General features: G+C 41.0%; 1 protein-coding gene across 2 annotated transcripts in view; it reads left to right on the top strand.

The window, feature by feature from the left end:
* Positions 1–15441, top strand: part of DMC1 (DNA meiotic recombinase 1) — a 47911-nt gene extending 32470 nt beyond the window's left edge. Inside the window, exons 14-15 of one of the 2 annotated variants that reach the window (XR_009356959.1) lie at positions 5610–5762; positions 15302–15441. Coding sequence is in view for 1 of the 2 variants with exons in the window: in XM_059186987.1 (XP_059042970.1) it covers positions 5610–5679 (70 nt within the window). In the remaining variant the exon portion in view is untranslated. Of the gene's footprint in view, positions 1–5609; positions 6210–15301 lie in introns of those variants that run through there. The other variant, XM_059186987.1, reaches the window with a different exon arrangement.
* The last annotated feature ends 7932 nt before the right edge of the window (positions 15442–23373 follow it).

The raw sequence follows: 23373 nt of genomic DNA, 5'->3' as shown, positions 1-23373 counted from the left end.
ACCTGATCCATGATAGATGGACAATATTTGTGATTGACTGATTAGCCAACCCTGATGAACAAGGCAAAGATTTGTGATAACTATACTACGGAGGAAAAATCAACCAAAAAGAAATTACATGAGCTCTTAATCTGGTATTTGCTATGAATAGCAGTACTTATTATGGGCTGTCACTGAATAAATATTAAATAATCAGTTCTCTCATCTGACTGTTATTTAGACCATTTTGCTTTTTGTGACCTATCCCTGTAGGCTATAATATACAAATGCTGTATTTTATGGATTTCAGAAATCTCTAGAAATTTGCTATGAATATGCTTTGTTGAATTCAATAGGTAGTAAGATTGTTCCATCTTTTTACACAATTTCTTGGTCTGTATCTTAGATTGCTGTGCTTAGAAGTTTCCGAGGAGTGCCTGCGTGGCTCAGTTGGTTAAGCATCTGACTCTTGGTTTCTGCTCAGGTCATGACTTCTGGGTGGGGAGATAGAGCTCGGGCTCAGCTTGGAGTCAGGCTTCCTGCTCAGCAGAGACTCTGCTTTCTCTGTCCCTCTCCCTCTGCCCCTCTCCTCAACTCATGCATACTCTCCCTCTGTCTCTCTGAAATAAATAAATAAATAAATAAATAAATAAAATACTCTCCTAAACAGTTTTCACTCTGAATTGCATCAGCTGATTCCATGTAAATCTCCCTCACAGCAGGGACTGAGTCTGATTCACAAATGTCCCCAACACTAACATGGTACTTGGCACATAGTAGGAACTCAGTAACTATTGGTCAAATTAACAAATGAACACCATCTACATGTGCAGTCATTCGCATATTTTATCAAATCCTCCATATTTGCAGGACCAAGTAACTCCTACAGTTCTTACTGTCTTGAGAGAATACGAGCATTCTGCAGACTCAATAAAGGATAATTAAAGGGATTGTAGGGGTTAGAAATTCAGATTTCCAAAAATTTGAATTAAAACAGCAAAACTAGTCGGAGCAAAAAAGTATCAAAATTTAGTTTGCTGTGCAGCATGTCCTCCCTTCTTTCTGGTTCCTTAAGATTTCCTGCAAAGAATTCTTGACTTCAGAGAAAACTTTTTAGTTGAGAAGATGATGATGCTATTAGCTATGTTGCTATTAGCTAGATGATGGTGCTCTTAGCTATGATGGTGCATTAAGCGATTAGCTTAATTATAGCTAATACATTATCGAGTGGCTGCTGCATACTAGGCCTTCCACCAAGTACTTTATTTATATACATATATATGTATATATTTAGAAAATATATAATTATATATAATATATTTTATAATTTTATATAAAATTTATAATTTTCTATAATTTATATAAATCATATCTGTAATTATATGTAATATAATTATATATGTGTTTCGTTGTTTACGACAACGACTCTAAGAGGTGAAGGTCATTATCCCTGTTTTCCACATGAGCAAACCAAGGGCTCCAGCAGCTAGGTAGCCACTGTCCCTTTCCAGTCTATTTTAAACACAGAAGCCAGAGTGATCCCTTAGAAAATTGAGTCAGATGATATCTGTCCTCTGCTTAAAAGCTCCAGTGGCTCCCCATCTTAACTCAGAATAAAAGCTCAAGTCTCTGTGATGGCTTACTTAGCACTACGTGCATGTCCCTGTCCTTGTCCCTGCTCTCCCTCCCTCACAGCACTGCGACCTCAGTGGCCGTATGATGTTCTATAAATGTGCCAGGCGCAGTTCTACCTTAGGGGCTTTGTACTTGCCTAGAATCATCTTTCCCCATGCAGCTTTCATTCTGGTTATCATTCTCCGCCCCTCCAATCTTTGATCAAATAGTACCTTCTCCACCACACCTGTCTAGATCTCCCTATTTAAAATCGCAACTCCTCCCAGTTTCCACACTTCTATTGTCCCTCACCCAGCTCTGTTTTTATCTTTCCCCATAACACTTACCATCTTCAAACAATTACATAATATATTATGTTCATTATTTATTATCTGATTCTTCTTCTCCCCAGATATAAGTTCCACAAGGACAGGGATCTTTGTCTGTTTTTTCACTTCTAGATTTCAAGTACCTACAACAAAGATTTAGCAGGTGCCCAATAGATACTTTCTTAGTGAGCGCATGAATGGCCTTGCCCAAATCACACAATCAATAAAAGATGGAACCAAGATTAGAATCTGTACTGCCTGAATCTAGGACCAACACTTTTAATCATTACACTATTTCTTAGTTTGTTAAAGATGCTCTATTTTGGACAGTCATAGCATCTGCTACAGCTACTCCCATGCCTTCAACTACTAACTTACGCAGATGTAAGGGAAAGACAGTTCTCATTCAAAGAAAACACAGGATTCTCGAGGAATAGAGCAGAAAGGGGCTATCAGAAGAATTCCCAGATATATAGGAGTGACTACAAAAACAGACTAAGCTCTTTCCCTAAAGTGTCACTATAGTTTATAGCTTCCATAAGTAAATATAGCTGGACCCCAGTATGCATTTTTCTCTCTTTAAAACTTTTTTTGGGGTGCCTAGGTGGCTCAGTGGGTTAAAGCCTCTGCCTTCAGCTCAGGTCATGATCCTGGTGTCCTGGGATCGAGCCCCACATCGGGTTCTCTGCTCAGCAGGGAGCCTGCTTCCTCCTCTCTCCCTGCCTGCCTCTCTGCCTACTTGTGACCTCTGTCAAATAAATAATAAATATTTTTTTAAAAACTTAAAAAAAAAAGATTTTATTTATTTATTTGACAGAGAGAGAGAACACAAGCAGGGGGAGCAGGAGGCAGAGGTAGAGGGAGAAGCAGGTTCTCTGCTGAGCAGGGAGTCTATGCAGCGCTTAATCCCAGGACCCTGGGATCATGACCTGAGCCGAAAACAGTCGCTTAACTGAATGAGCCACCCAGGTGCCCTGCTCTCTTTAAAATTTTTGAGTGAAGAAAAAAAAAACATTTATTTTATTCCACTTAGCATATTTGAGATTGGTGAACATTAAAAACAACTCAGGGCATCTGGCTAGCTCAGTGGGTTAAGTGGCTGCCTTTGGCTCGGGTCATGATCCCAGGGTCTTGGGATGGAGCCCCGAGTTGGGCTCCCTGCTCAGCAGAGACCCTGCTCCTCCCTCCCTCTCTGGGATCTGATTCTTCTCGGGCCTTCTTACCCAGCTCTAGTTTTAGTTTAGCAAACAGGCCTTATTTATAGCCCATTTGCTATCCTCAGGGGAGGCCCCCCTACTATTTCCTAAGGGAAGTAACCTAACCCATAGTGTGCTCAGAATACAGTGCCTAATCTCCACCCCTCTAACAAAACAAAACAAACAAAACCAAAAAACAAAAGCCAGCTTTGAGAGGCAGTAAAGTCTGGTGGTTAAGAACATGAACTTTGGGACTCTTGGGTTGTCAGTTGGTTAAGTGTTTGCTGTTTGCCTTTGGCTCAGGCCAGGGTCCCAGGGTTCTGGGATCAAGTCCCACATCAGGCTCCTTGCTCAGCTGTAAGCCTGCTTCTCTGTCTGCCTGTCCCTCCCGCTGTTTATGCTCTCTCTCTCTCTGACAAAATAAATAAATAAAATCTTAAAAAAAGAAGAAGAAGAAGAACATTGAGCTTTGGAGTCAAATAATTTAGTCTCCAAACTGGCACCTTCCTTTACCAGCAACTGTCACTTTGGGAAAATTACTTCTCTCTGAACCATGATTTTTCTCATCTATAAAATGGGGATAATAATGCATACCCAAGAGTTCTCATAAAGTTAATATAAAATCATAAAGAAGACCAACATGTAGTAAATTAGTAAATACTTCATAAATGAAAGCTATTAATGTTACTAAACAGTCACCATAACCTGAATGTAATAATAACATAAAGTAGCAGTAGGCTCTTTCTCTCAGGATTAGTGATTTTCAAATTTTTATTTCTTGTTTAGTTTACTTGAGTTTTAGATATTTGTTTCCAACTGCTTACAGAACTCCTCTGCAGGACTATCACGCAGGTACTTCAAACACAACATACCTAAACCTAACTTCTTATCCTTTTTTCTTTTGTTTTGTTTTGTTTTGTTTTTAGATTTTATTTATTTCTTTGAAAGAGAGAGAGAGCACACAAGCATGGGGGTTGCAGAGGGAGAGGGAAAAGCAGGCAGATGCTCAACCGACTGAGCCACACAAATGCCCCATTCTTCTTTCTTACCTATTAAACAAGTATCTAGTTCTCTGCTTTTGTTCAGACTATTCCTTCTGCCTTGAACATCCCCATTTCTGCCTCAAAAAGCCTCTATGAGGCTTTATATTATCAACCTTACTGGTATAATCAACCTTTCTTTAGAGTTCTGTAACATATATATTGACTTTATGAAATTTATCTTACTTTGCACATTTGTCATACGTCATACATAGTTCACCTGTTAGACTTCTTGATAGTAGGGACTCTGTCCCATTTTTGTGAAATCTGTAGGATCTAGTACCTTCTAATGTATGATTTTCAGAAGTTGAAAAATGACTTTCTTGCAAATAAATACAAAATAAAAGTGTGTCAAAACATTAATTCAACTCAGGTAATGGAGAATCTTATTCAAAGGATAATTTGATAGAGATTTGTGTAGTCAATCAGAGGAATGCAGAAATAAATTTGCAAATAGATGAAAAACTGGTTAATATCTTACAAGGCAATCAATTGTAACATTTGAAGTTGTTTTCTTTACTGGAGGGAAATCAGTTGCTTCTCTACACAGAGAAATTCATTTCCAGTGCTATAGACTGGAATCATCTGCAACACCCACAGACAGGAATTGCCCGCATTGCTGTCAGTTTTCCACAAATTAACCTCTATTCCTACGGTGTTGTAGAAAAAAGTAAAAGGTAAAATCTAATAGATCATATAATCACATACAAATATAAAATGTCAAATATTTTATTTAATTCATTAATTAATGCAGGAACTAATAAGACTTTTATAACCAGATCAAAGAAAAAATCAAATTAACACACATACGGAGCCAAATAAGGAATGCTAAGTGAATTAGAAATTGACCAAAAACAGATCAATATCCATAGGACAAGAATCAATTGCATTCCTTCTTGTACAATTCATATTTCTATGGACAAGAATAATTTGTATCATTCATGGTTACCTACAACTTGCAGAGTTGTCAAGTAGCTCAAAGACAACAAAAGGCAGAGTCCTTACAAAATAGGGGAACCTGGAAGGATGTGCTGGGCAACCTATTTTCCACTGAAAGTACGTGGCAACCTTTTAGTTCACTTCAAAGTCTTTCACAATTTTGCCCTGCATTGGTCTAGTCACAGAAATGTGCGCCCCCCTTTTGACCCAGGCGCTGCCACACTGTGCCTCAGAGTATACCAAAAGAAAACCCAGTTATTCCTTCTGCCTATTTCCAGATTTGGGGTCATTTCTCTTGACATTCGGAACCTTAAAAATGGAAGCTGTTCAATAAGTGTTTGTGAGGCTTGGTAATACTTGTAGGTAAATTCTGTAGTCCACATTTAGCTGTAGCAACTCTGAAATGTCTCTGGAGACTCAGACTGATAGAGGGGTGTGATGCCTGTGACATGAATATGGTATTTATAGAAATAGAGCTTTTTATAAACTTCTGTTCCCTTGTATTCTGTTAGCCCTGAGATGCCTGAAAATGAAGCCACCTTCGCAATAACTGCTGGAGGAATTGGGGATGCCAAGGAGTAGGTGGTAAATTGATGCAAATTGCTTCTTAGTGCTTATTAGGAGCTGAAGAAATGGAAAAGCAGTCTGAAATTTCAGAACTTGAAGTAAGAGTTTGTTTTTTTTCACATGCTATTAGAGGAAAGTCAACAAAAGACATTGAAATCTTATATTTATCCTAAAAGTCCCTGATGTATAATCCCTATACATTGTATGTCAATTCAGGAATATATGTGTACATATATAGATGTATATGTGTATATATGAATAAAGCTATGGAAAACTAGTTGGGAAGGGGTACCCGAACCCATCACTTTAGCTGTCCAAAGTCAGCCACTAAACAGATAGAAAATCTACAAGCTCAGACACGCCCCATTCTCCCACCATTTTCCCTTGAACACTTACAGAGGTGGACACACTTCCAAAGGAGGGAGCCAGTTAAGGAAGGAATGTTTACAGAACACACAAAAAAGCTTTTTTTTAATTTACAACATCAAACTGTACCTTCACCTCTATAGCAATGGAAAAGAAGTATTAAATTAAGTTTTAATCCATTTGACTTTTTGATGAGTTAAAATTACTTTGAAAAAGAATATTTCTGGGCGCCTGAGTGGCTCAGTGGTTAAGCCGCTGCCTTCGGCTCAGATCATGATCTCGGAGTCCTGGGATCGAGTCCCACATCGGGCTCTCTGCTCAGCGGGGAGCCTGCTTCCTCCTCTCTCTCTGCCTGCCTCTCTGCCTACTTGCGATCTCTCTCTGTCAAATAAATAAATAAATAAATCTTTAAAAAAAAAAAAAAAAGAAAAAGAATATTTCTGATACAAACATATTTTATGGGGGATAAAAGAGGAAGCTAACTAGGAACTTTATAGTTTGGGGTAATCAGTATAGCATGAGTTTTATATTTTAAGCTCAGGGTAGAGAATTCAAAATATTTTGTTAAAAATACTAAGGTTAATTTACATGTAAAATTTCTGAACACTAAATTCAGAAATGTGTAAAAGAATATTGGTTTTTTTCTGTTAAACAAAAATAAAATCTGGTTTTCAGAATGAATGTATGATAAAAGTATTTGAAAATTAAAATATGAATAGTATTTATAATGACAATCTTTATAGATTTCAAAAAGATTTCATCTCTTATGTTGCATCACCTTGTATGAAAGTGCAAGTATTGAAAGTACCATTTATTACAAAAAGTATTTGATTATCCGTTCTCATTCACTCAGCAATGCTTGGAATTAAAAAATACACAAGGAAAGTATGGTTCCTGCCCTCAAAGGATATGTACACTGGTTAAGAGAAAATACAACATTTATGAAAGAATGAAAGAGAGCAAATGATTATATAATTAATTTATCTGTAGTGTGGTCTTGGATTATAGGATTCCAAAAATGGGATAGGAAAGGGGAAGCTGTGAGACAGCATGTGCAAAGGCAGAGAAGCTGGGATTTGGAAACAGAGACCAGCCTGACAAGCAGAAATTGTTTAGTATGGGGTCCTGGGAAATTAGAGCTTTTTTTTTTTTCTTTTTACTTCTTTTATACCACAGAAGCCACTTTCTCAGTAAGCAGAGATATCTAGGAACAGATTTTCTGTATTCAGCAAAGTCACTTAAATGACTTTTTTTGGTATACAAATATAAATGCATACTTTTGTCCTGGAGAAGGGAAGATTTTGTTACTTGATAAAAACTGAACAACAGCTAAAGATTCCCTGGTATGCGGAGCACTGGAGGGAATGGACTAATTTATGTAGGAGCCCAGAGCCTTTTGGTAGGAAAGGAAACAGAAGTCCCAAGACTTGAGATTCAGAAAAATTTTCTGGATTAAACTGAGTAACCCCCTCACCAGTGAGAATTTACCAAAAGGTAGACAGTATGTTTGGAAATCAGGGCCTAATCCAAGGGCACGCAGCCCTGTGGGGAGGCTAGTTATAATACAGCATGTAGCTAAAGCTGGAATCCTGTCTGGGTCCAGCTGCTCTGTGTGTCCTGCTTTGGAGAACAGTAGCTGAGAACTGAGGACAGTGAACTAAGAATCTGTAACCTTGAGGCCCAGCTTTGGGAAAGCACAGCAGATGGTGCAGTGCCCATGGAACTCTGCTGGGCCAGGGTTCAATTTGCTGGGGCTTTCCGGTCCTTCTAGTTCACCAGACTGCAGAAGCAGCTCTCACTCCTTATTCTAAGGGGGACAGAAGAGCTCAAAAAAGAGCTTGTATTGGTCAGGACTCTTTTGGTTGCAAGCCATCAAAACTCAAAGTAGCAAATGAAGATAGGAATTCATTGGCTCATGAAACTGAAAAGTCCAGAAGTAGTGCTGTCTTTAGCCATAGATGGAGGCAAGATATCAAACAACATCATTAGGACTTGCTCTCCCTACCTCTTTTTCCTGTTCTGATCATTTCCATGCCGCTGTTGTTCTCAGACAGGCTTTCCCCACATAGTAGCCAAGATGTTGCTTGCAGTTCTAGACTTACATCCCACTAAGTTAGAAAACCCACTAGAAAAAGCATGCGTTTTTCCTCCATAGAGCATTCATTCCATGGCAAAAAAACAAACAATGACTATCAAGTGAGAATAGAGGTTATGTATTCAGAGTTTGCTACAGCAAGAGAGTCAGTGAGCTCTATTTTCTTTTCATAGAGACTCAAAGGCAAGCAGAGGAATGGGAAAGCTTTATTGTAGAAAAAAGGAAAGGGTATAGGTGTGCTCTGATTGGAAGTTTGTTGGCATTGGGAAGCTGGAGCATTAATCTGATGGAAACACAGAAAACGGATAAAGGACATAACACTGGCATCAGGGATACAATTTAGGAAACAGTTATAAAAATTCAGTTCTGAGAAGGTATAACCTGGAACTGGAGTAGCAGTGAAACAGACATTTCAAAAATGTGGTTCAGGGGTGCCTGGGTGGCTCAGTGGGTTAAAGCCTCTGCCTTCAGCTCGGGTCATGATCCTGGGGTCTTAGGATCGAGCCCCACATCGGGCTCTCTGCTCAGTGGGGAGCCTGCTTCCCCCTCTCTCTCTGCCTGCCTCTCTGCCTGTCAAATAAATAAATAAAATCTTAAAAAAAAATGTGGTTCAGTAGGTTAAGTATGGGTATGAGATTGAATAAAAACAGAAGAAGAGGGGCGCCTGGGTGGCTCAGTGGTTTAAGCCTCTGCCTTCGGCTCAGGTCGTGATCTCGGGGTCCTGGGATCGAGCCCCACATCGGGCTCTCTGCTCAATGGGGAGCCTGCTTCCCCCTCTCTCTCTGCCTGCCTCTCTGCCTACTTGTGATCTCTCTCTGTCTATCAAATAAATAAATAAGTAAAATCTTAAAAAAAAAAAAACAGAAGAAGAGTCACAGGTGATTGTTGACAAATTTCTCTAACCTATGAGAGGAGATTATATTTCTATCATGATCAGGAATGAAGAAGTGGCAAGCAGAGGTGAGGGCTTGTACCTGGGAAGGTTTGTGTATTAGTTTGCTAAGACTGCCATAACCAAATACCATAAACTGGATGGCTTAAACAACAGAATTTTATTGTCTCACAGTTCTGGAGGCTCTAAGTCCGAGGTCAAGGTTGGTTCCTTCTTAGGTCCACGAGGGAGATTCTGTTCCCTGTCTCTTCCCTAGTTCCTGCTGGTTCTCTGGTGACCTTCAGCATTCCTTGGCTTGTAGAAGAATCACCCTGTTTCTGCCTTCATCTTCATATGACATTCTCATTATGTATATGTCTTTGTGTTCAAATTTCCCCCTTTTATAAGGATACCAGTCATGTTGGATTAGATGCTCACCCTACTCAAATATGACCTCAATTTAACTAATTATATCTATAATGACCCTATTCCGAAATAAGGCCACATGCTAAGGTATTAGGGGTTAGGACTTCAATGTATGAATTTTAGTGAGGACAGGGACCCAAGCAGTAAGAATTAGGTACACTCAGGGGTCAAACACTGTTGGCCATAACCTCCTCAGGAACTTCCCAGGGATTATCTGAAATCAGCCCCCATGGGTGGAGGGCAGGGAGAGACTGAAGAAAGAGGCAGGCCACTCTCTTGGTGGGTGGCCATTTTAGTAAGCAAAGGGAACTTACACATGACGCTTGTCTTGGGCAACAGCAAGACAAGTTCAGATCCCTGCACCTGCCTACCAAATCTTAAAAGCTCATGTAGAGGCCTTGACTGGGTTCAGTCACGTATATTGTGCAGGTGTTCTCAACACCATACCACTCTCTCAAGTCTATCCCTAGAAAAATACCCCAAGGAATGGGGTAAGGGCAAGGAACTCTGATTGCCTGAGTCTAGCTTACAGGTCAACAGGCATTCATGACTTCTTGATGACTTCTCCTAACAAACGCCAGGATGCACAAAACACAATCTGTACTCGATACTGGCTACAGAAACATGTAAGTCAAGATCTAGGGAAACCTAGTATCCACTTAGAAAATGAAGAGGTTGAAATAGAATATCTCCACCATTCCTTTCTAACTTTCCTTTTCAATCATTCCTTAAACAGCAAAGAAAAAAATAAGGCTAGAAATTCAGATCAGAATAGGGTGGCCAAGCCAAAAACAGGGAATACAGTGGACTAGACAATTGAGAAGGGATGTCTTTCATGGTGAAAAGAGGGATTGGGACCTTGGACACCAAGCTGTGCCCAGTCAAGTCTTCTTCACCTGACTCTGGCTTGGACATAGTGAATGTTTCTAATTTTTTGGTTGTAATAAGATCCTGGTTTTTTTTTTTAAGGATTTTTGTCTCCCCAATTCATGTAGTCTGTCCTGAGACATTGGATACTGAGTGACAGTTGCCGAGGATTAAAACATGGGTTCGAAGCCACTCATTCGTGCAGTGACAGCAGGGTGGCAGGGCCAGCAGCAGTGCAGTGACCTGGCAGTCTGTTCGTGCTGCTAGACTGCAGGTTTCTGACTCCCAAACTGCAGTGTTGTTCAAACTCCTGTTCATTCCCCAGCTGGTTTTCCAGCCTCCTGCCAACCCAATGACTCCTAATGTCCTTCTGACAAATTACCCTTTATTTCAGTTAGCTGGAGTTGGACTCTACTACTTGCAATCTAGAATTCCAACCAAGGTGCAGAGAAAGTGATTCCCAAATGCTGCTTCAGGGAAATGGAAAAAAAGGAAGCAAGGAAGGGCATGCTTAACACCCAGATGAGAGATTCCTCATTATTCATACTCTTCATATACTTCCTATGCCAGCCTTTTCTTGTTTTGTTAAGCGTGTTGCAAAGCCTGAACTCAACGACCCTGAGATCAAGACCTGAGCTGAGATCAAGAGCCAGGCACTTAACCCACTGAGCCACCCAGGCACCCCAGCCTTTAATATTTTAAAAGGAAAGTTGGGATTTTACTTAGCTGAATATAAAAGAAAAACTGAAAATAACAGTGTCTTAAACAAAATCAAGGTTTCTATTTCTCTCGTTAACAAGCAATCTGAAGCCAGGCCGTCCAGAGATGCTCTGGGGCCTCCATTTTGTCCTCGGGACCCCTACTTTGTCATCAGGCTTCTGTCTTTCTGCTTGACCATCCTCGCTCTTGGCTTCCATCCTCAAGGTCACCTTATGGCCTAAGATAGTGCTTGGAACTCTTGTCAGAGAAACCAAGCTGGGGGAAGAATGATGAAAGGCAGAAGGGCAGGAAAAAAGTTCCTTGCAGCTGAGTCAGCCCCTGTGAAGCAGTTCTCCCACACACTTCTGCTTGTATCTCATTGGCCTGAGCTCAGTCACGCAGCCATATCTACACACAAAGAAGTTGGGAATTAGTCTTTTGTTCTAGACAGCAATATGCCCAGCTAGAACTGAGAGTTCTTTAATTAAGGGGGAAAGCAACTGGCAGTCTCTACCACAAAATCTTTTACTTCCTCAGCAGAGATAAACTCATTGAAGGTCTGTTACATACAATGCAGGGCATTTCAGAAGTTTTCTATTTGTACCAGTGGAGCTGGTTGAGGAGCCTATCAATTAGAATGCCTTCAGCTGCCGAGCACCAGGCTGGTTCAGTGGGGGGAAGATGAGATCCTAGATCTCAGAGTCATGACTTCCGAGCCCCACATCTGCTGTAGAGAATACTTAAAGAAAAAAAGAAATGCCTTCAGCAGCAGGTAACAGAAACCCCACTCAAAGGACTTAAGCTATGAGGAAATATGCCTTCTCATATAATGAAGAGTCCAGAAGCTGACCTTCATTAATTAACTAGTCAGTTCATTAATATAATTAATATAGTAATTAAGTTAATAGCAACTATATAATGTTGCTATTATATAGCAACAACAAGAAACAGAAAGAACGTCTTTCTGTTTCTTCACTTTCCCATCCTCAGTGCTGGTTGGTTCTCCAAAAGCTCCCCTCATGGTGAAAAGATGGTTACAGCACTTGTGCTTTACATCCTAATATGGCAACATCTAGATAAAGGGACAAGGAAACAAGCTGCTCACACAGCCACCTTCAGCTCATGGGTTGGCTGGAGGGTCTTAGATGACTTTACCCACGTGTCTGGGATATTGGCAGGGATGGATGAAAGAGTGAGACTTCTGTCATCTTTCCATAGTCTAGCCTGAGCTTCTACATGGCACCTGGGTTCCAGGATGGCAAGAGCTTATCAAGCTTCTGCTTGTCTCATACTTGCTAAGGTCCCATTGGCCAAAGCAAGTCATTAACCAAGCCCAGATCCTTGTGGGAGGGGACTATGCAGGAGCTCGAATGTCAGGAGTTATGGTACCTTGGAAGTCATCCGTGTAACAGTATTCTACAGGATACAATGTTGGGCTCTTATAGGCTGGGAGAATTCACCTTCAAGAGCTTACAATATGGTCAGAAACATGAGACACAAGATATTAGAAAGTTAAATGGCAACACGGGATTTAAATAACATTTTTAAGACTATGTAAACCTAAAAGCAGGCACAGACAAAGGGGTTTTGACCTGGGAAAGCTAGCTGAAATGTTCTCAAGAGGTGTCGTATGGTGGCAAATGCTCCATGCCTCAGGGTCAGGCCTTCAGCCTTCATCTTCAGTGTATTTAGTTCTCCAGTACTGATTAATTTCTAGAAAAATAGCTCCATCTCGGGGCTCCTGGGTGGCTCAGTGGGTTAAAGCCTCTGCCTTTGGCTCAGGTCATGATCCCGAGGTCCTGGGATCAAGCCCTGCATCAGGATCCCTACTCAGTGGGGAGCCTGCTTCTCCCTTTCCCTCTGGTGCTCTCCCTGCTTTTTCTCTCTCTCACTCTCTCTGTAAAATAAATAAATAAAATTTTTTTAGAAAGTAAGATGAAAAGAGAGAGGGAGACAAACCATAAGAGACTCTTAAGTATAGGGAACAAAGTGAGGATTGTAGGAGGGGAAGTGGGGGTGGGCGGATGCTGGAACTGGGTGACGGCCATTAAGGAGGGCACCTGATGTAGTAGCACCGGGTGTTACATGCAACTGATGAATCACTAAATTCTACCCCTGATGCTAATAATACAATATATGTTAATTAAATTGAATTGAAATTTAAAAATCTTTTTAAAAAGAAGCTCTATCCCAGAACAATAAAAAAAAAAAAATAACATTGTTTGGATATAAACCTTGAATTATTAATGGGCTCAGAGGACTCCCTACATAAAACCTTATTCATTCATCCATATGTATATTTTAATGTATTATGGAGTATTTAAGACAAAAAGGTATAAAAAATAATGCAGCTGATACTTGTGAAATGAAACATTAGCAATACAATTGAAGACCCCTGAATATCCTCTAGAATTGAGTCTCTTTCCTCCCCTCAAAGAATTAACCATTTTTCTGAATTTGTTGTCAAACACTCCCATACATTTCTTTGTTCTTAGATATCTGTGCATATTTAAGTTAAAAAGCATACTGCCTTGTACTCCGCCAATACAAAGACACCAGTTAGTTGCCAAGTTCAACAGATATAAATAGGAATGATTAATCAAGACAGTCCCTGAGCCATGGATTTGCAGGGGAAATCACCCAAATGATTCCAAATGTGGCTAAGAGACACAAAGCAAAAATACAGGTAGCTATGAGATCACTCACGCAGGGAACTGCCTCGTCTGGGGTGTGCTTGAGCAAGTTTGGGGCAGGTTCAAAGAACTGCCAGGCAGCCTGGACATTCACATTATCTTGACAAGGCACCCTCTACCTTGAGTAGCTCTTGCCAACCTTCCCTCCACCCCTTTGCCTCAAGGAGTTCCGCTCCTTGGCAGAGAGCAAAGAGCCTGTCCTGAACGTTACAATCCCTATTGGATTTACAAGTACTGCCAAGGGAGTCAACTCCCTCATTTCCCAATTTAAGAACTGGTCTTTGCAGCCATTTCAACAGGTAGAAGAGGGAAAACCATGTGAAACTACTTACAGGGACTTATTTCCTCTGAGCACGAGCCCTTTTTTGGGGGGAGAACCCTGTAAGTTCTCAAACATAGATGCCTAGAATTATATATGTATGCAAAAGCAAAGGTCTCCTCTTTTGACTCTACCCAGGACCAATGAAAACCACCCCCAGATCAGGTAGGGTGTGTGTGTGTGTGTGTGTGTGTAGGCTTGGTGTCCTTGTTTCACAAAGTCCTTCCTAGGAGATCACCCTGATGCTGGTTGGTTTTCCTCCAAGTGTGTGCAAACTATATTTTGCCTCTGTGATCAAAATTATGTAAACACCAGAACTTTCCTTCTCATTATATAATACCTTAGAGACACCAGTTGGTGTTTAACTGACCCATCGATGTTTTCACTGTCTTGGTCCTTATGTTCTGATTTTTGGTGCCAGCCTGTTCTTCTTCACATTATTAAGTCTATGTATTTCCAAAGTACAATTGTAATTCTTAAGTGCAATTCTAAAGGTACAATTAAAGTACATAATTATATACTTTCTGGTCAATTCTCTTCCTTTCCACTCTGTTCCTCGGCAGGTCGCTGCCTGCTCTCCTCTTAGACACCCCACTCGGCTCCATACCTGATCAACATCCCCGTATTTGTCTGGAGAACACAGAGGAATCTATTTGAAAACATGATCTGGTCCTTCGACTTCCTGTTCAGTCGCTCTAGCATATAGCTACTCCCTCCCCTCCAGCTTGCGAAGGCTGATGTTTCCTCTCTAGGGTTGTCAAAAGTAAACCAAGGTTGCCAATCCCCTGTTCTTTGGGTCAAGGCCCTGCTGTAGTTCCAGAGATCATCAGAGCCTCTGAAACACGCACAGTGCCAGTCACACAGCTCTGGCAGGTCTGATCTTTAACCTTTGAGCCACACCCAGGGGAGCTCAGAGACTGGGGCCCAGCATGTGACATGCCAGATGGTCCTTGGCCGCAGTGACCCAGAAGTTTACTCGGGTCCGTTTTATGCTTCTCCAGAACCAAAAAGCCACCACGGAAATGGCCTCAGTCAGTCAGTCTTTGGTCAGGCCAAGCCTGTGATAGTTGTTTTTCTATCGCTAGCACGCGAGGAGGGGCCCATAATGTCAGCCGTACCTGTACCCGGATTCAACTGCTGCAAAGCCTGGGATTGGCTGCACACTTGGCAGCCGTGGTCATGGGTGGGGGACGGGGACTGTAGGAGTGAAGAGTAACAGAGAATTCAGGGAGCTGGGAATCTAAAGAAAATTACATCACTGTGCCTTATAATCTACTGGAACTTCACGGAATTTTCTCTAGACTGAGAACCAGTTACCTCCCATGTGGCTGCTTCCGCGCAGACAGTCTCTACTCTCAACCAGGATCCATCTTGAACAGGAACTCAGCCCTCCATGGGATCTTAATGGCCCCTCCGTTGAACACCCTCTACGGAGCTCTGGACAACATTACTGCTTTTCTGAAGGTAAAACATTGCGTTCTTGCCTCCTCCTCCATGTCCCCCGTGCAAAACATTTTTACTTCCTCTGGCTTCTCAGGTTTTGCACTCCCATACACACCATTTAACAGTCTTTAAATTCATTCGTATTCGGCAAACCAAAGAGCCTTCAGCTACTAGGATCCCTTGATTTAGAAGGCTGCTAGGGAATTAATACAATTTTTTCTGTCACCAAGAAAATTTTTCTTGTCCCACCCTCGTTAGAAAGGTACTATTTGCTGACTGAAGCAAAGGGCAGGGTGGATGCAATTCTGGGCTTTCCAAAAGATAAGTGCCAAGCATTTGTGTATGCGAATGTAGTATTCGTCACACCTTGATAATTATAATCCCCTCTTTCTCATCTAGAGTTTTTAAGACGCAGTAACACTGTTCATCTCTGTGCCTGTGAGTCATTCTCTTTAATCCTTGACTATGTCACCCCTAGTGAGCTGACTGTAGAGTCGCGACTCTATTCCTCCTCGGCTTGCTTGCATGCTGCGCTGAAGGGAGGAACTGAACAGCTGCCCCCGTTATCTATCAAGAGAACAGAAAAAATATCGTTTCCAGGTGGTGACTAATACTTCTAAATGCCAGAAGACAGGCATAAGATCATGTCTCAGGGGCACCTGGGTGGCTCAGTGTGTTAAGCCTCTGCCTTTGGCTCAGGTCATGATCGCAGGGTCCTGTGAATCAGGCTCTCTGCTCATCAGGAAGCCTGCTTCCCCCACCTCTCTCTGACTCCTTCTGCTCTGCCTACTTCTGATCTCTCTCCATCAAATAAGTAAATAAGATCTTTAAAAAAAGAAGAAGAAGAAGAAAATCACCTCTCTAAGTTTCCAAGCAGAGAGGGGACAGAAGTAGACTTTGAGCATTTTTATTTGCATGTATGGACAGGGATTAACAAAAATCACAAAAGTTTGAGCGCTGTGAAGTGTGTAAACCTGGTGATTCGCAGACTTGTACCCCTGGGGCTAATAATACATTATATGTTAATTTTTTAAAAAGTAAAAATAATAAAAAATAAAAATAAAATCACAAAAGTTGGCATGAATAAATATTTTAAATGTGGGTCAAGATAGAGAACAGGGATTTGCTGAGGCAGGGAGGTGGTGAGAGGTTGGGCCCAGAATTTGGAAAACCTTCAATGTCAGACTATGGAGCTAAGATCAGATCTTCTGGTCATGGGGAACGATAGAAAATCTTAAGCAAGAGACTTATATAGAAGAGAGAAGTAAAAACAGTGACGGTGGGATTCTGTTCTTCTAGGTCTCTCTAAAACAGCAGCCACTAACACACAAGTTCATCTGGAGTCAATGATTCATACCTCTCAGCCTGATTTCTGCCTGGCAGCAATTAACAGCACAGCGAGGCACCCACTTTAGATGGAGCATGGCAACATGGTCTGGGTTCATCTCTTTAAGATTAGCGGTCTTCAAAGAGTTCCCCTAAGGAAATTCTGAAAACGGATTTTATGTTGATGCGACTTTTTCATTGTAGGTTACATTGTCGGGTTTTTTGTTTTGTTTTGTTTTTCTTTTTTTTTTAGTTAGGCTTCACACTCAGTATGGAGCCCAGTGAGGAGCTTAAACTCACCACCCTGAGAACTAGATCCCAGCTGAGATCGAAAGCTGGATAATTAACCAGCTGAGCCACCGAGGTGCCCCAAAAGTGCTTTAAAAGCTCAAATTTATAACTTGGTGAAGTACTGCCATTTTAACATGAAACTGTCACCTCCACATCACTCTTTTGAATGTATCCCAGTGGAATTTAAATACCTTAGCAGTTTGATACCCAACATCATCCTTTAAAAATACACTCGGAAGAGGGCCCCTGGCTGGCTGAGTCCGTAGAACATGCGACTCTTGATTTTGGTGTTGTAAGTTCAAGTCCCATACTGGGTATAGAGATTACTTAAAAATTAAAGTCTTTTAGTTTCTTTTTTTTTTTTTTAAGATTTTATTTATTTATTTGGCAGAGAGAGACAGCAAGAGAGGGAATACAAGCAGGCTCCCGGCTGAGCAGGAAGCCCAATGCGGGGCTCGATTCCAGGACCTTGGGATCATGACCTGAGCTGAAGGTAGACGCTTAATGACTGAGCCACCCAGGTGCCCCAAAATAAAAAAAAATCTTTAAAAATAATAAAAATACATGAATGGGTTCTTCTTTAAGAGTTGGACATCTTATGTGGTTCTATTTTCTCTTTGAACTCCTATTTTCTTTCCAGAATCTTATCCCACATTTTTATATCAAATGTGTTATTCCTCATTTATTTCTGTCACACAGAATTGTGGCACAAATACTAAAATATTTTTTCTCATTTCATTTTTTTGAAGATTTTGAGAGAGAGAGAGTGAAAGAGCAAGCACAAGTGGGATGGGAGGGCAGAGGGAGAAGCAAACTCACTACTAAGCAGGGAAACCAATATGGCGCTTGATCCCAGGACTCTGGGATCATGATCTGAGCTGAAGGCAGATGCTTAATTGACTGAGCCACCCAGATGCCCCTTTTTTCTCATTTCTTATGATCCTAACGCTCCACATACTAAAATTTCTTCTGGATTAAGTTACCATAATAATTATTAGAACACAATTAAATAAAGCAACATAAATACATTAAAACTCTAAATAACTATTAAACAAACTTTTTATTGGGGATGTATCTTTTATTTTTTCATGTTTTTAAACGTTTTTAGTTAGTTTGTTTATTTTAGGAATCTCTACACCCAACATGGGGTTTGAACTCACAACACCAAGATCAAGAGTCACATGCTCTTCCTACTGGGCCAGCCAGGTGCCCTGGGAATAGTATCTCTTAATAAGATACAGGCAGATTAAGAAAAAAAGATCCTATATCCATGGAAGAATATTACTTTGGGCTATTTCCCCCCCTTCCCCTTCTATAGCTTATAGGTGCTGATAAACTTTGATCCATATAATTCCATAGGTAGAAATCAAAAAGAGTTTTGTTCTGGTAATGCCACTCAATTTTTTAATCTCCTTCCAAGTTATATGCCAAAAATCTCATAATCTTGTTACTTTAATGATCTGCCATTTTAATATGAAACTATCACCTCCACATCACTCTTCTGAATGTATCCCGATGGAATTTAAATACCATAGCAGTTTGATATCCAACATCATCCTTCAAAACCCTGAAAGTTCCTAAAAATTCCACATAGCTCTCTTTTCATTTTGTTGAAAGCAAAATACTAGAATTTTCCTAATTTGCAACGGGATGTGTTACCAAGTCATTAGGATCATTTACTTTTCTTACTTTTATGTCATCATTTCTAATGGTCTCTATATTCAGAACCTCTGAGATCGTACATACATGGCAAAGTCCATGGTCAGATTTTGGGTAGAAAAGTAGTATTCTTTTTGCTTATAAAATAGGAGGATGAAATTTTATTTATTTTTTTAAATATTTTATTTATTCATTTGAGAGAGAGAGAGACAGAGAAGGAACACAAGCAGGGGAAGCAGGAGAGGGAGAAGCAGGCTTCCTGGTGAGCAGGGAGCCTGATGTGGGGCTCAATCCTATGACCCTGGGATCATGACCTGAGCCGAAGGCTGATATTTAACCCACTGAGCCACCCAGGTGCACAGGAGTGTGACATTTTAAACAAATTTCTCAGTTTTATCAACTTTAGAAAAGAGTGTATATAAAAGTTCATGTTTTAGAAATAGATTTCCTATGTGTCCCTCCTATACCATGGTTGGAAGGCAAATTCTTTAGGTTACCTTGTTGACTGAAGAATGTCAGGATTCTCATCCTCTTATATCCAAAGTACAGTTAGTACAATTAGTTTTTTCAAAAAACTAACCTCGGGGGGTGCCTGGGTGGCTCAGAGGGTTGGTCCTCTACCTTTGGCTCCTGTCATGATCCCAGCTTCCTGGGATCAAGCCCCGCATCAGCGGGGAGCGTGCTTCTTCCTCTCTCTCTCTGTCAGCCTCTCTGCCTACTCTGTCAAATAAATAAAACCTTAAAAAAAAAAAAAAAAACTAACTAACCTTGGTCCTACCAAAGCAGAAAGCAGAGGCAACTGTATTTCACATTTGGGGAGTTTAATGACATGAAATTGCAGAGTTGTAACACTGAGAGGAGAGAATATAGGTACAGAACTTAGCATAGGTGGTTGACATTCAAAGTAGTGTAAAAACCTATGGTTTTTAAATCTAAACAAAAGAAATAATTCTCTTAGTGGTTGGAAACTGAGTCTTGAATATAAATTTTACTGCTATAATAGCAAACAGATAAAATGAAAAATGGCATTGTATTGTTGGCAGGTGGAGTGCAGAAGACAAACCAAATTTGCAGAAAAAATTGACAGTTGAAAGAGAATAATCATCATCTTATGATCCCATGGGGAGGTAGTACAGCATAGGGCTTCTTGAGCAGCTGTCAATTAGAGTCATTCTCAGCGTTCCCTAGGAGGCATTTTCTGACATTTTGTTGTCACAGCTTGGAGGAGGGGGGAGATTCCACTGGCATGTAGTTGGTAGAGTCCAGAATGCTGCTAACATCTTATCGCACATGAGATAACCGGCACAACAAATTGACCCCAGATGTCAGCAGGACCACGTGAAAGCTGTGCTAGAGCACCTAGGGTTGCGTCTCAGCTAAGCCAATTGCTGTGTGACCATGAGCCCTCGAGTGACTTGGGCTCCTAAGCCTCAGCTTTCTCATCCAGGAAAGTGGAGGGATGAGAACAGGTAACATTCACTGAGTGTTAATGTGCCCAGGTACCGCTCTGAGTGTGTATTTTCATTTGGTCCTTCTAAAATCTTTTTGAGGCACTGTTGTTTCATTTACAGATGTCAGCAAAATAAAGCACATAGCACATGCCTAGGATACAGTAAGCATGAGTACACAATAGCTGTCAGTTCTTAGGGTTTTGGTTTTTTTTTTAAGGATTTTTTTTTTTTTTAGAGAAGTTTTAGGTTTACAACAAAATTGAGAGGAAGGTCCAGAGATTTCCTATATACCTCCGACCCCACACATGCATGATAGAGGAAAGATGTTGGGGTTCGGAGCTAACGCACAGAAAAGAATTCTTGAGATGTCTTTGGTGCAAAAAGGTGGTTTTATTAAAGCATAGGGACAGGACCCGTGGGCAGAAAGAGCTGCACTGGGATTGTGAGGAGAGGCCGATTATACACTTTCAAGTGGGGAGGGGGTTAGGGATGGCCTAAGTCTCTAAGGAATTTTGGAAGCAAGGTTTCCAGGACCTTGAGGGGCTAGCCATTGTTTGGAAAAGGTCATTTATTACTGTCTAATAAACCTTAGTCACAAGGCCCTTCAGATGTGTATCAGTGGGTCATATGCTTGGGGGATGACCACCAACATATATCTTGGGTAGTAGAGAGAAAAGAACTTTCCAAAGGAATTTTTATATGTTAAAGTAGACTTACAGGATCCTGGGGATTGGGCTAAGATTGCCTTTTTCTCTTAGCAAAGTATCAACATTGAGAGTTCCTCAAGGAATGTCACTCTGCCTGTTTCATGGACTTGTCAGCGGGCTGTAGGTAGCCAGGAAATTGTTTTCTCTTGCCTTTGTTTCCCTATCAATGCACAACCATTATCAACACTTTCACATTCATTACAATTGACGAACCTACATGGGCATATCACCATCACCCAAAGTCCATAGTGTACGTTATGGTTCATTCTTAATGTTGTACATTCTCTGGGTTTAGATAAATGCATAATGATATGTATTCACCATCATGGTCCCATATAGAATAGTTTCACTCTCCTAAAAATCCTCTGTTGATCTCTCCCTCCCTGCTAATCCCTGGCTATCACTGATCTGTTTATTGTCTTCATAGTTCTACCTTTTCCAGAACGTTATGTAGTTAGAATCATACATTATAGGACCTTTTTAGATTGGCTTCTTTCACTTAGCAATACACAGTTAAGATTTCTCAGTGTCTTTTTATGGCTCAATAGCTCATACCACAGTTTTTCTGAAGGATACACAGCTAAAGGACATCTTGGTTGTTTCCAAGTTTCAGCAATTATGAATAAAGCTGCTGGGAACATCTGTGTGCAGGTTTGTGTGTGGATGTAAGTTTCCAAATCTTACAGGAAATATCAAGGAGCATAACTGCTGGTAAGTACTTAGGTTTCAAAAAAAAGATGAAGTGAACAAAGCATATTTCCTTTTCCCCAACAGTCTTAGCTATTCCTAATGAAATTCCTAGGTTCTCTGACCTCTCTATTTAAAGAAAATCCTTCTCTGTATTTAGAAAAAAATGTAATAACTTTTAACCATCTTGGGTAAGAAAACAGATATACCAAGAATGAGAAAGCATACTATGAATTCACTTAATAATAAAAAACTTGTCTGCCATAGGAAAACAAAGTTCATGTTTTTTGGAGGTGGTGTTAACCAAATAATGATGTAAATATATAATTATGTACTGCGAAAAGCCTTATGAAAACAAAGGAACCATGAGATTCTGTAAGATGGGGACCTAATCAAGTAGCAAAATATTAATTTTTTTAAAGATTTTATTTATTTATTTGACAGAGAGAGATCAAAAGTAGGCAGAGAGGCAGGCAGAGAGAGAGAGGAGGAAGCAGGCTCCCTGCTGAGCAGAGAGCCCAACGCGGGACTCGACCCCAGGACCCTGAGATCATGACCTGAGCCGAAGGCAGCGGCTTAACCCACTGAGCCACCCAGGCGCCCTAATTATTTTACTTCAGCAAAACATAGAGAGGGTTTCAATGGACCTACCTTAGTTTATAAATTATTGTTATATAGAGAGCTTCAGATTTAATTACTTAGCAAATATGATAAATAGGCAAAACGGTTCAAATTATTCCTTAAGTGCCTGTACAGTCTAAATCACAGGAGCTTAATTATTGTGTCACTCCTACAAGGTTATCCTGGAGTCATCTTTCATATCCCACCCATTAGCAAATTATTGGTTAAATTTTCATTTAGACCATTTTTCCTTTACACATTGCCATTAATCTGTACCAAGCCCCATCATCTCTTGCCTGAACTACTACACTTGCCTCCTAATTAATTTCCTGCTTCTGCTCTAGCTCACTCTCAATTTATTCTCTATACTGTAGTCATAGGGGTCCTTTTATTGTGTCACTCTGAGAACTTTCTAGAGATTTCCATTTTACCTAAAGGAAAAGGCAAAATCCAATAGCAGCCTACAGAACCTTTAAATCTAGTCCTCTCCAGTCTTTCTTCCTTGCTAAGCCAGCCACATTCTGCCTCAGGGCCTTTGCACTTGCTCTTTCCGCTGCCGGCAAGGCTAGCTCTCTCCCTTTAGAGCTCTGCTCAAGTGTCCTAGCTCTCTCCCTTTAGGGCTCTGCTCAAGTGTCACTTGATCAGGGAAGCCTTCCCCCAGGGCACCCCATGTAACACTATGACACCCATACACCCCCCTCCCCCACAGGCACAGAATCCCTAACCCCTTTCCGTGCTTTATTTTTCTATTTTAGTTAGCAATATTTAACTAACATAGAGACTCATTGTCCTAGCTCCCCCCACTAGGGCATACACACCACGAGGGCAGGAACCCATGTGTTGGCCCTAGCACAGCGCTTGGCCCATGTGGCGTTCGACACCCGTCCGGTGCTGCTTCTTGCCCATCTCCATCTACAGCCCCAGAGACAATTGATGGGCTTGTCGCGAAGCTCCTTTCCTTACACTCCTTTTGCAATAATTTGGGAAACATTCACAACAGAGTAGGAGACAACACTTGGCCCCCACAGTGAGGGACCCCAAATCTCCCCCCGGCACCCATCTGTAGAGAGAAAGAGACGTCGAATGAACGGCTCTCCGAGGGCCTTAGCTCCTCGACCATTGTGGAGGCGATCTGGCCAGGCTCGTGAGACGGTCGAGTCCAGCTTGAGGGAGAAGGAAGCACTTAGT

Source organism: Mustela lutreola, chromosome 8 (genome assembly GCF_030435805.1).
Source record: "Mustela lutreola isolate mMusLut2 chromosome 8, mMusLut2.pri, whole genome shotgun sequence".
Taxonomy (NCBI): domain Eukaryota; kingdom Metazoa; phylum Chordata; class Mammalia; order Carnivora; family Mustelidae; genus Mustela; species Mustela lutreola.
This window is presented reverse-complemented; position numbering and strand designations above follow the sequence as displayed.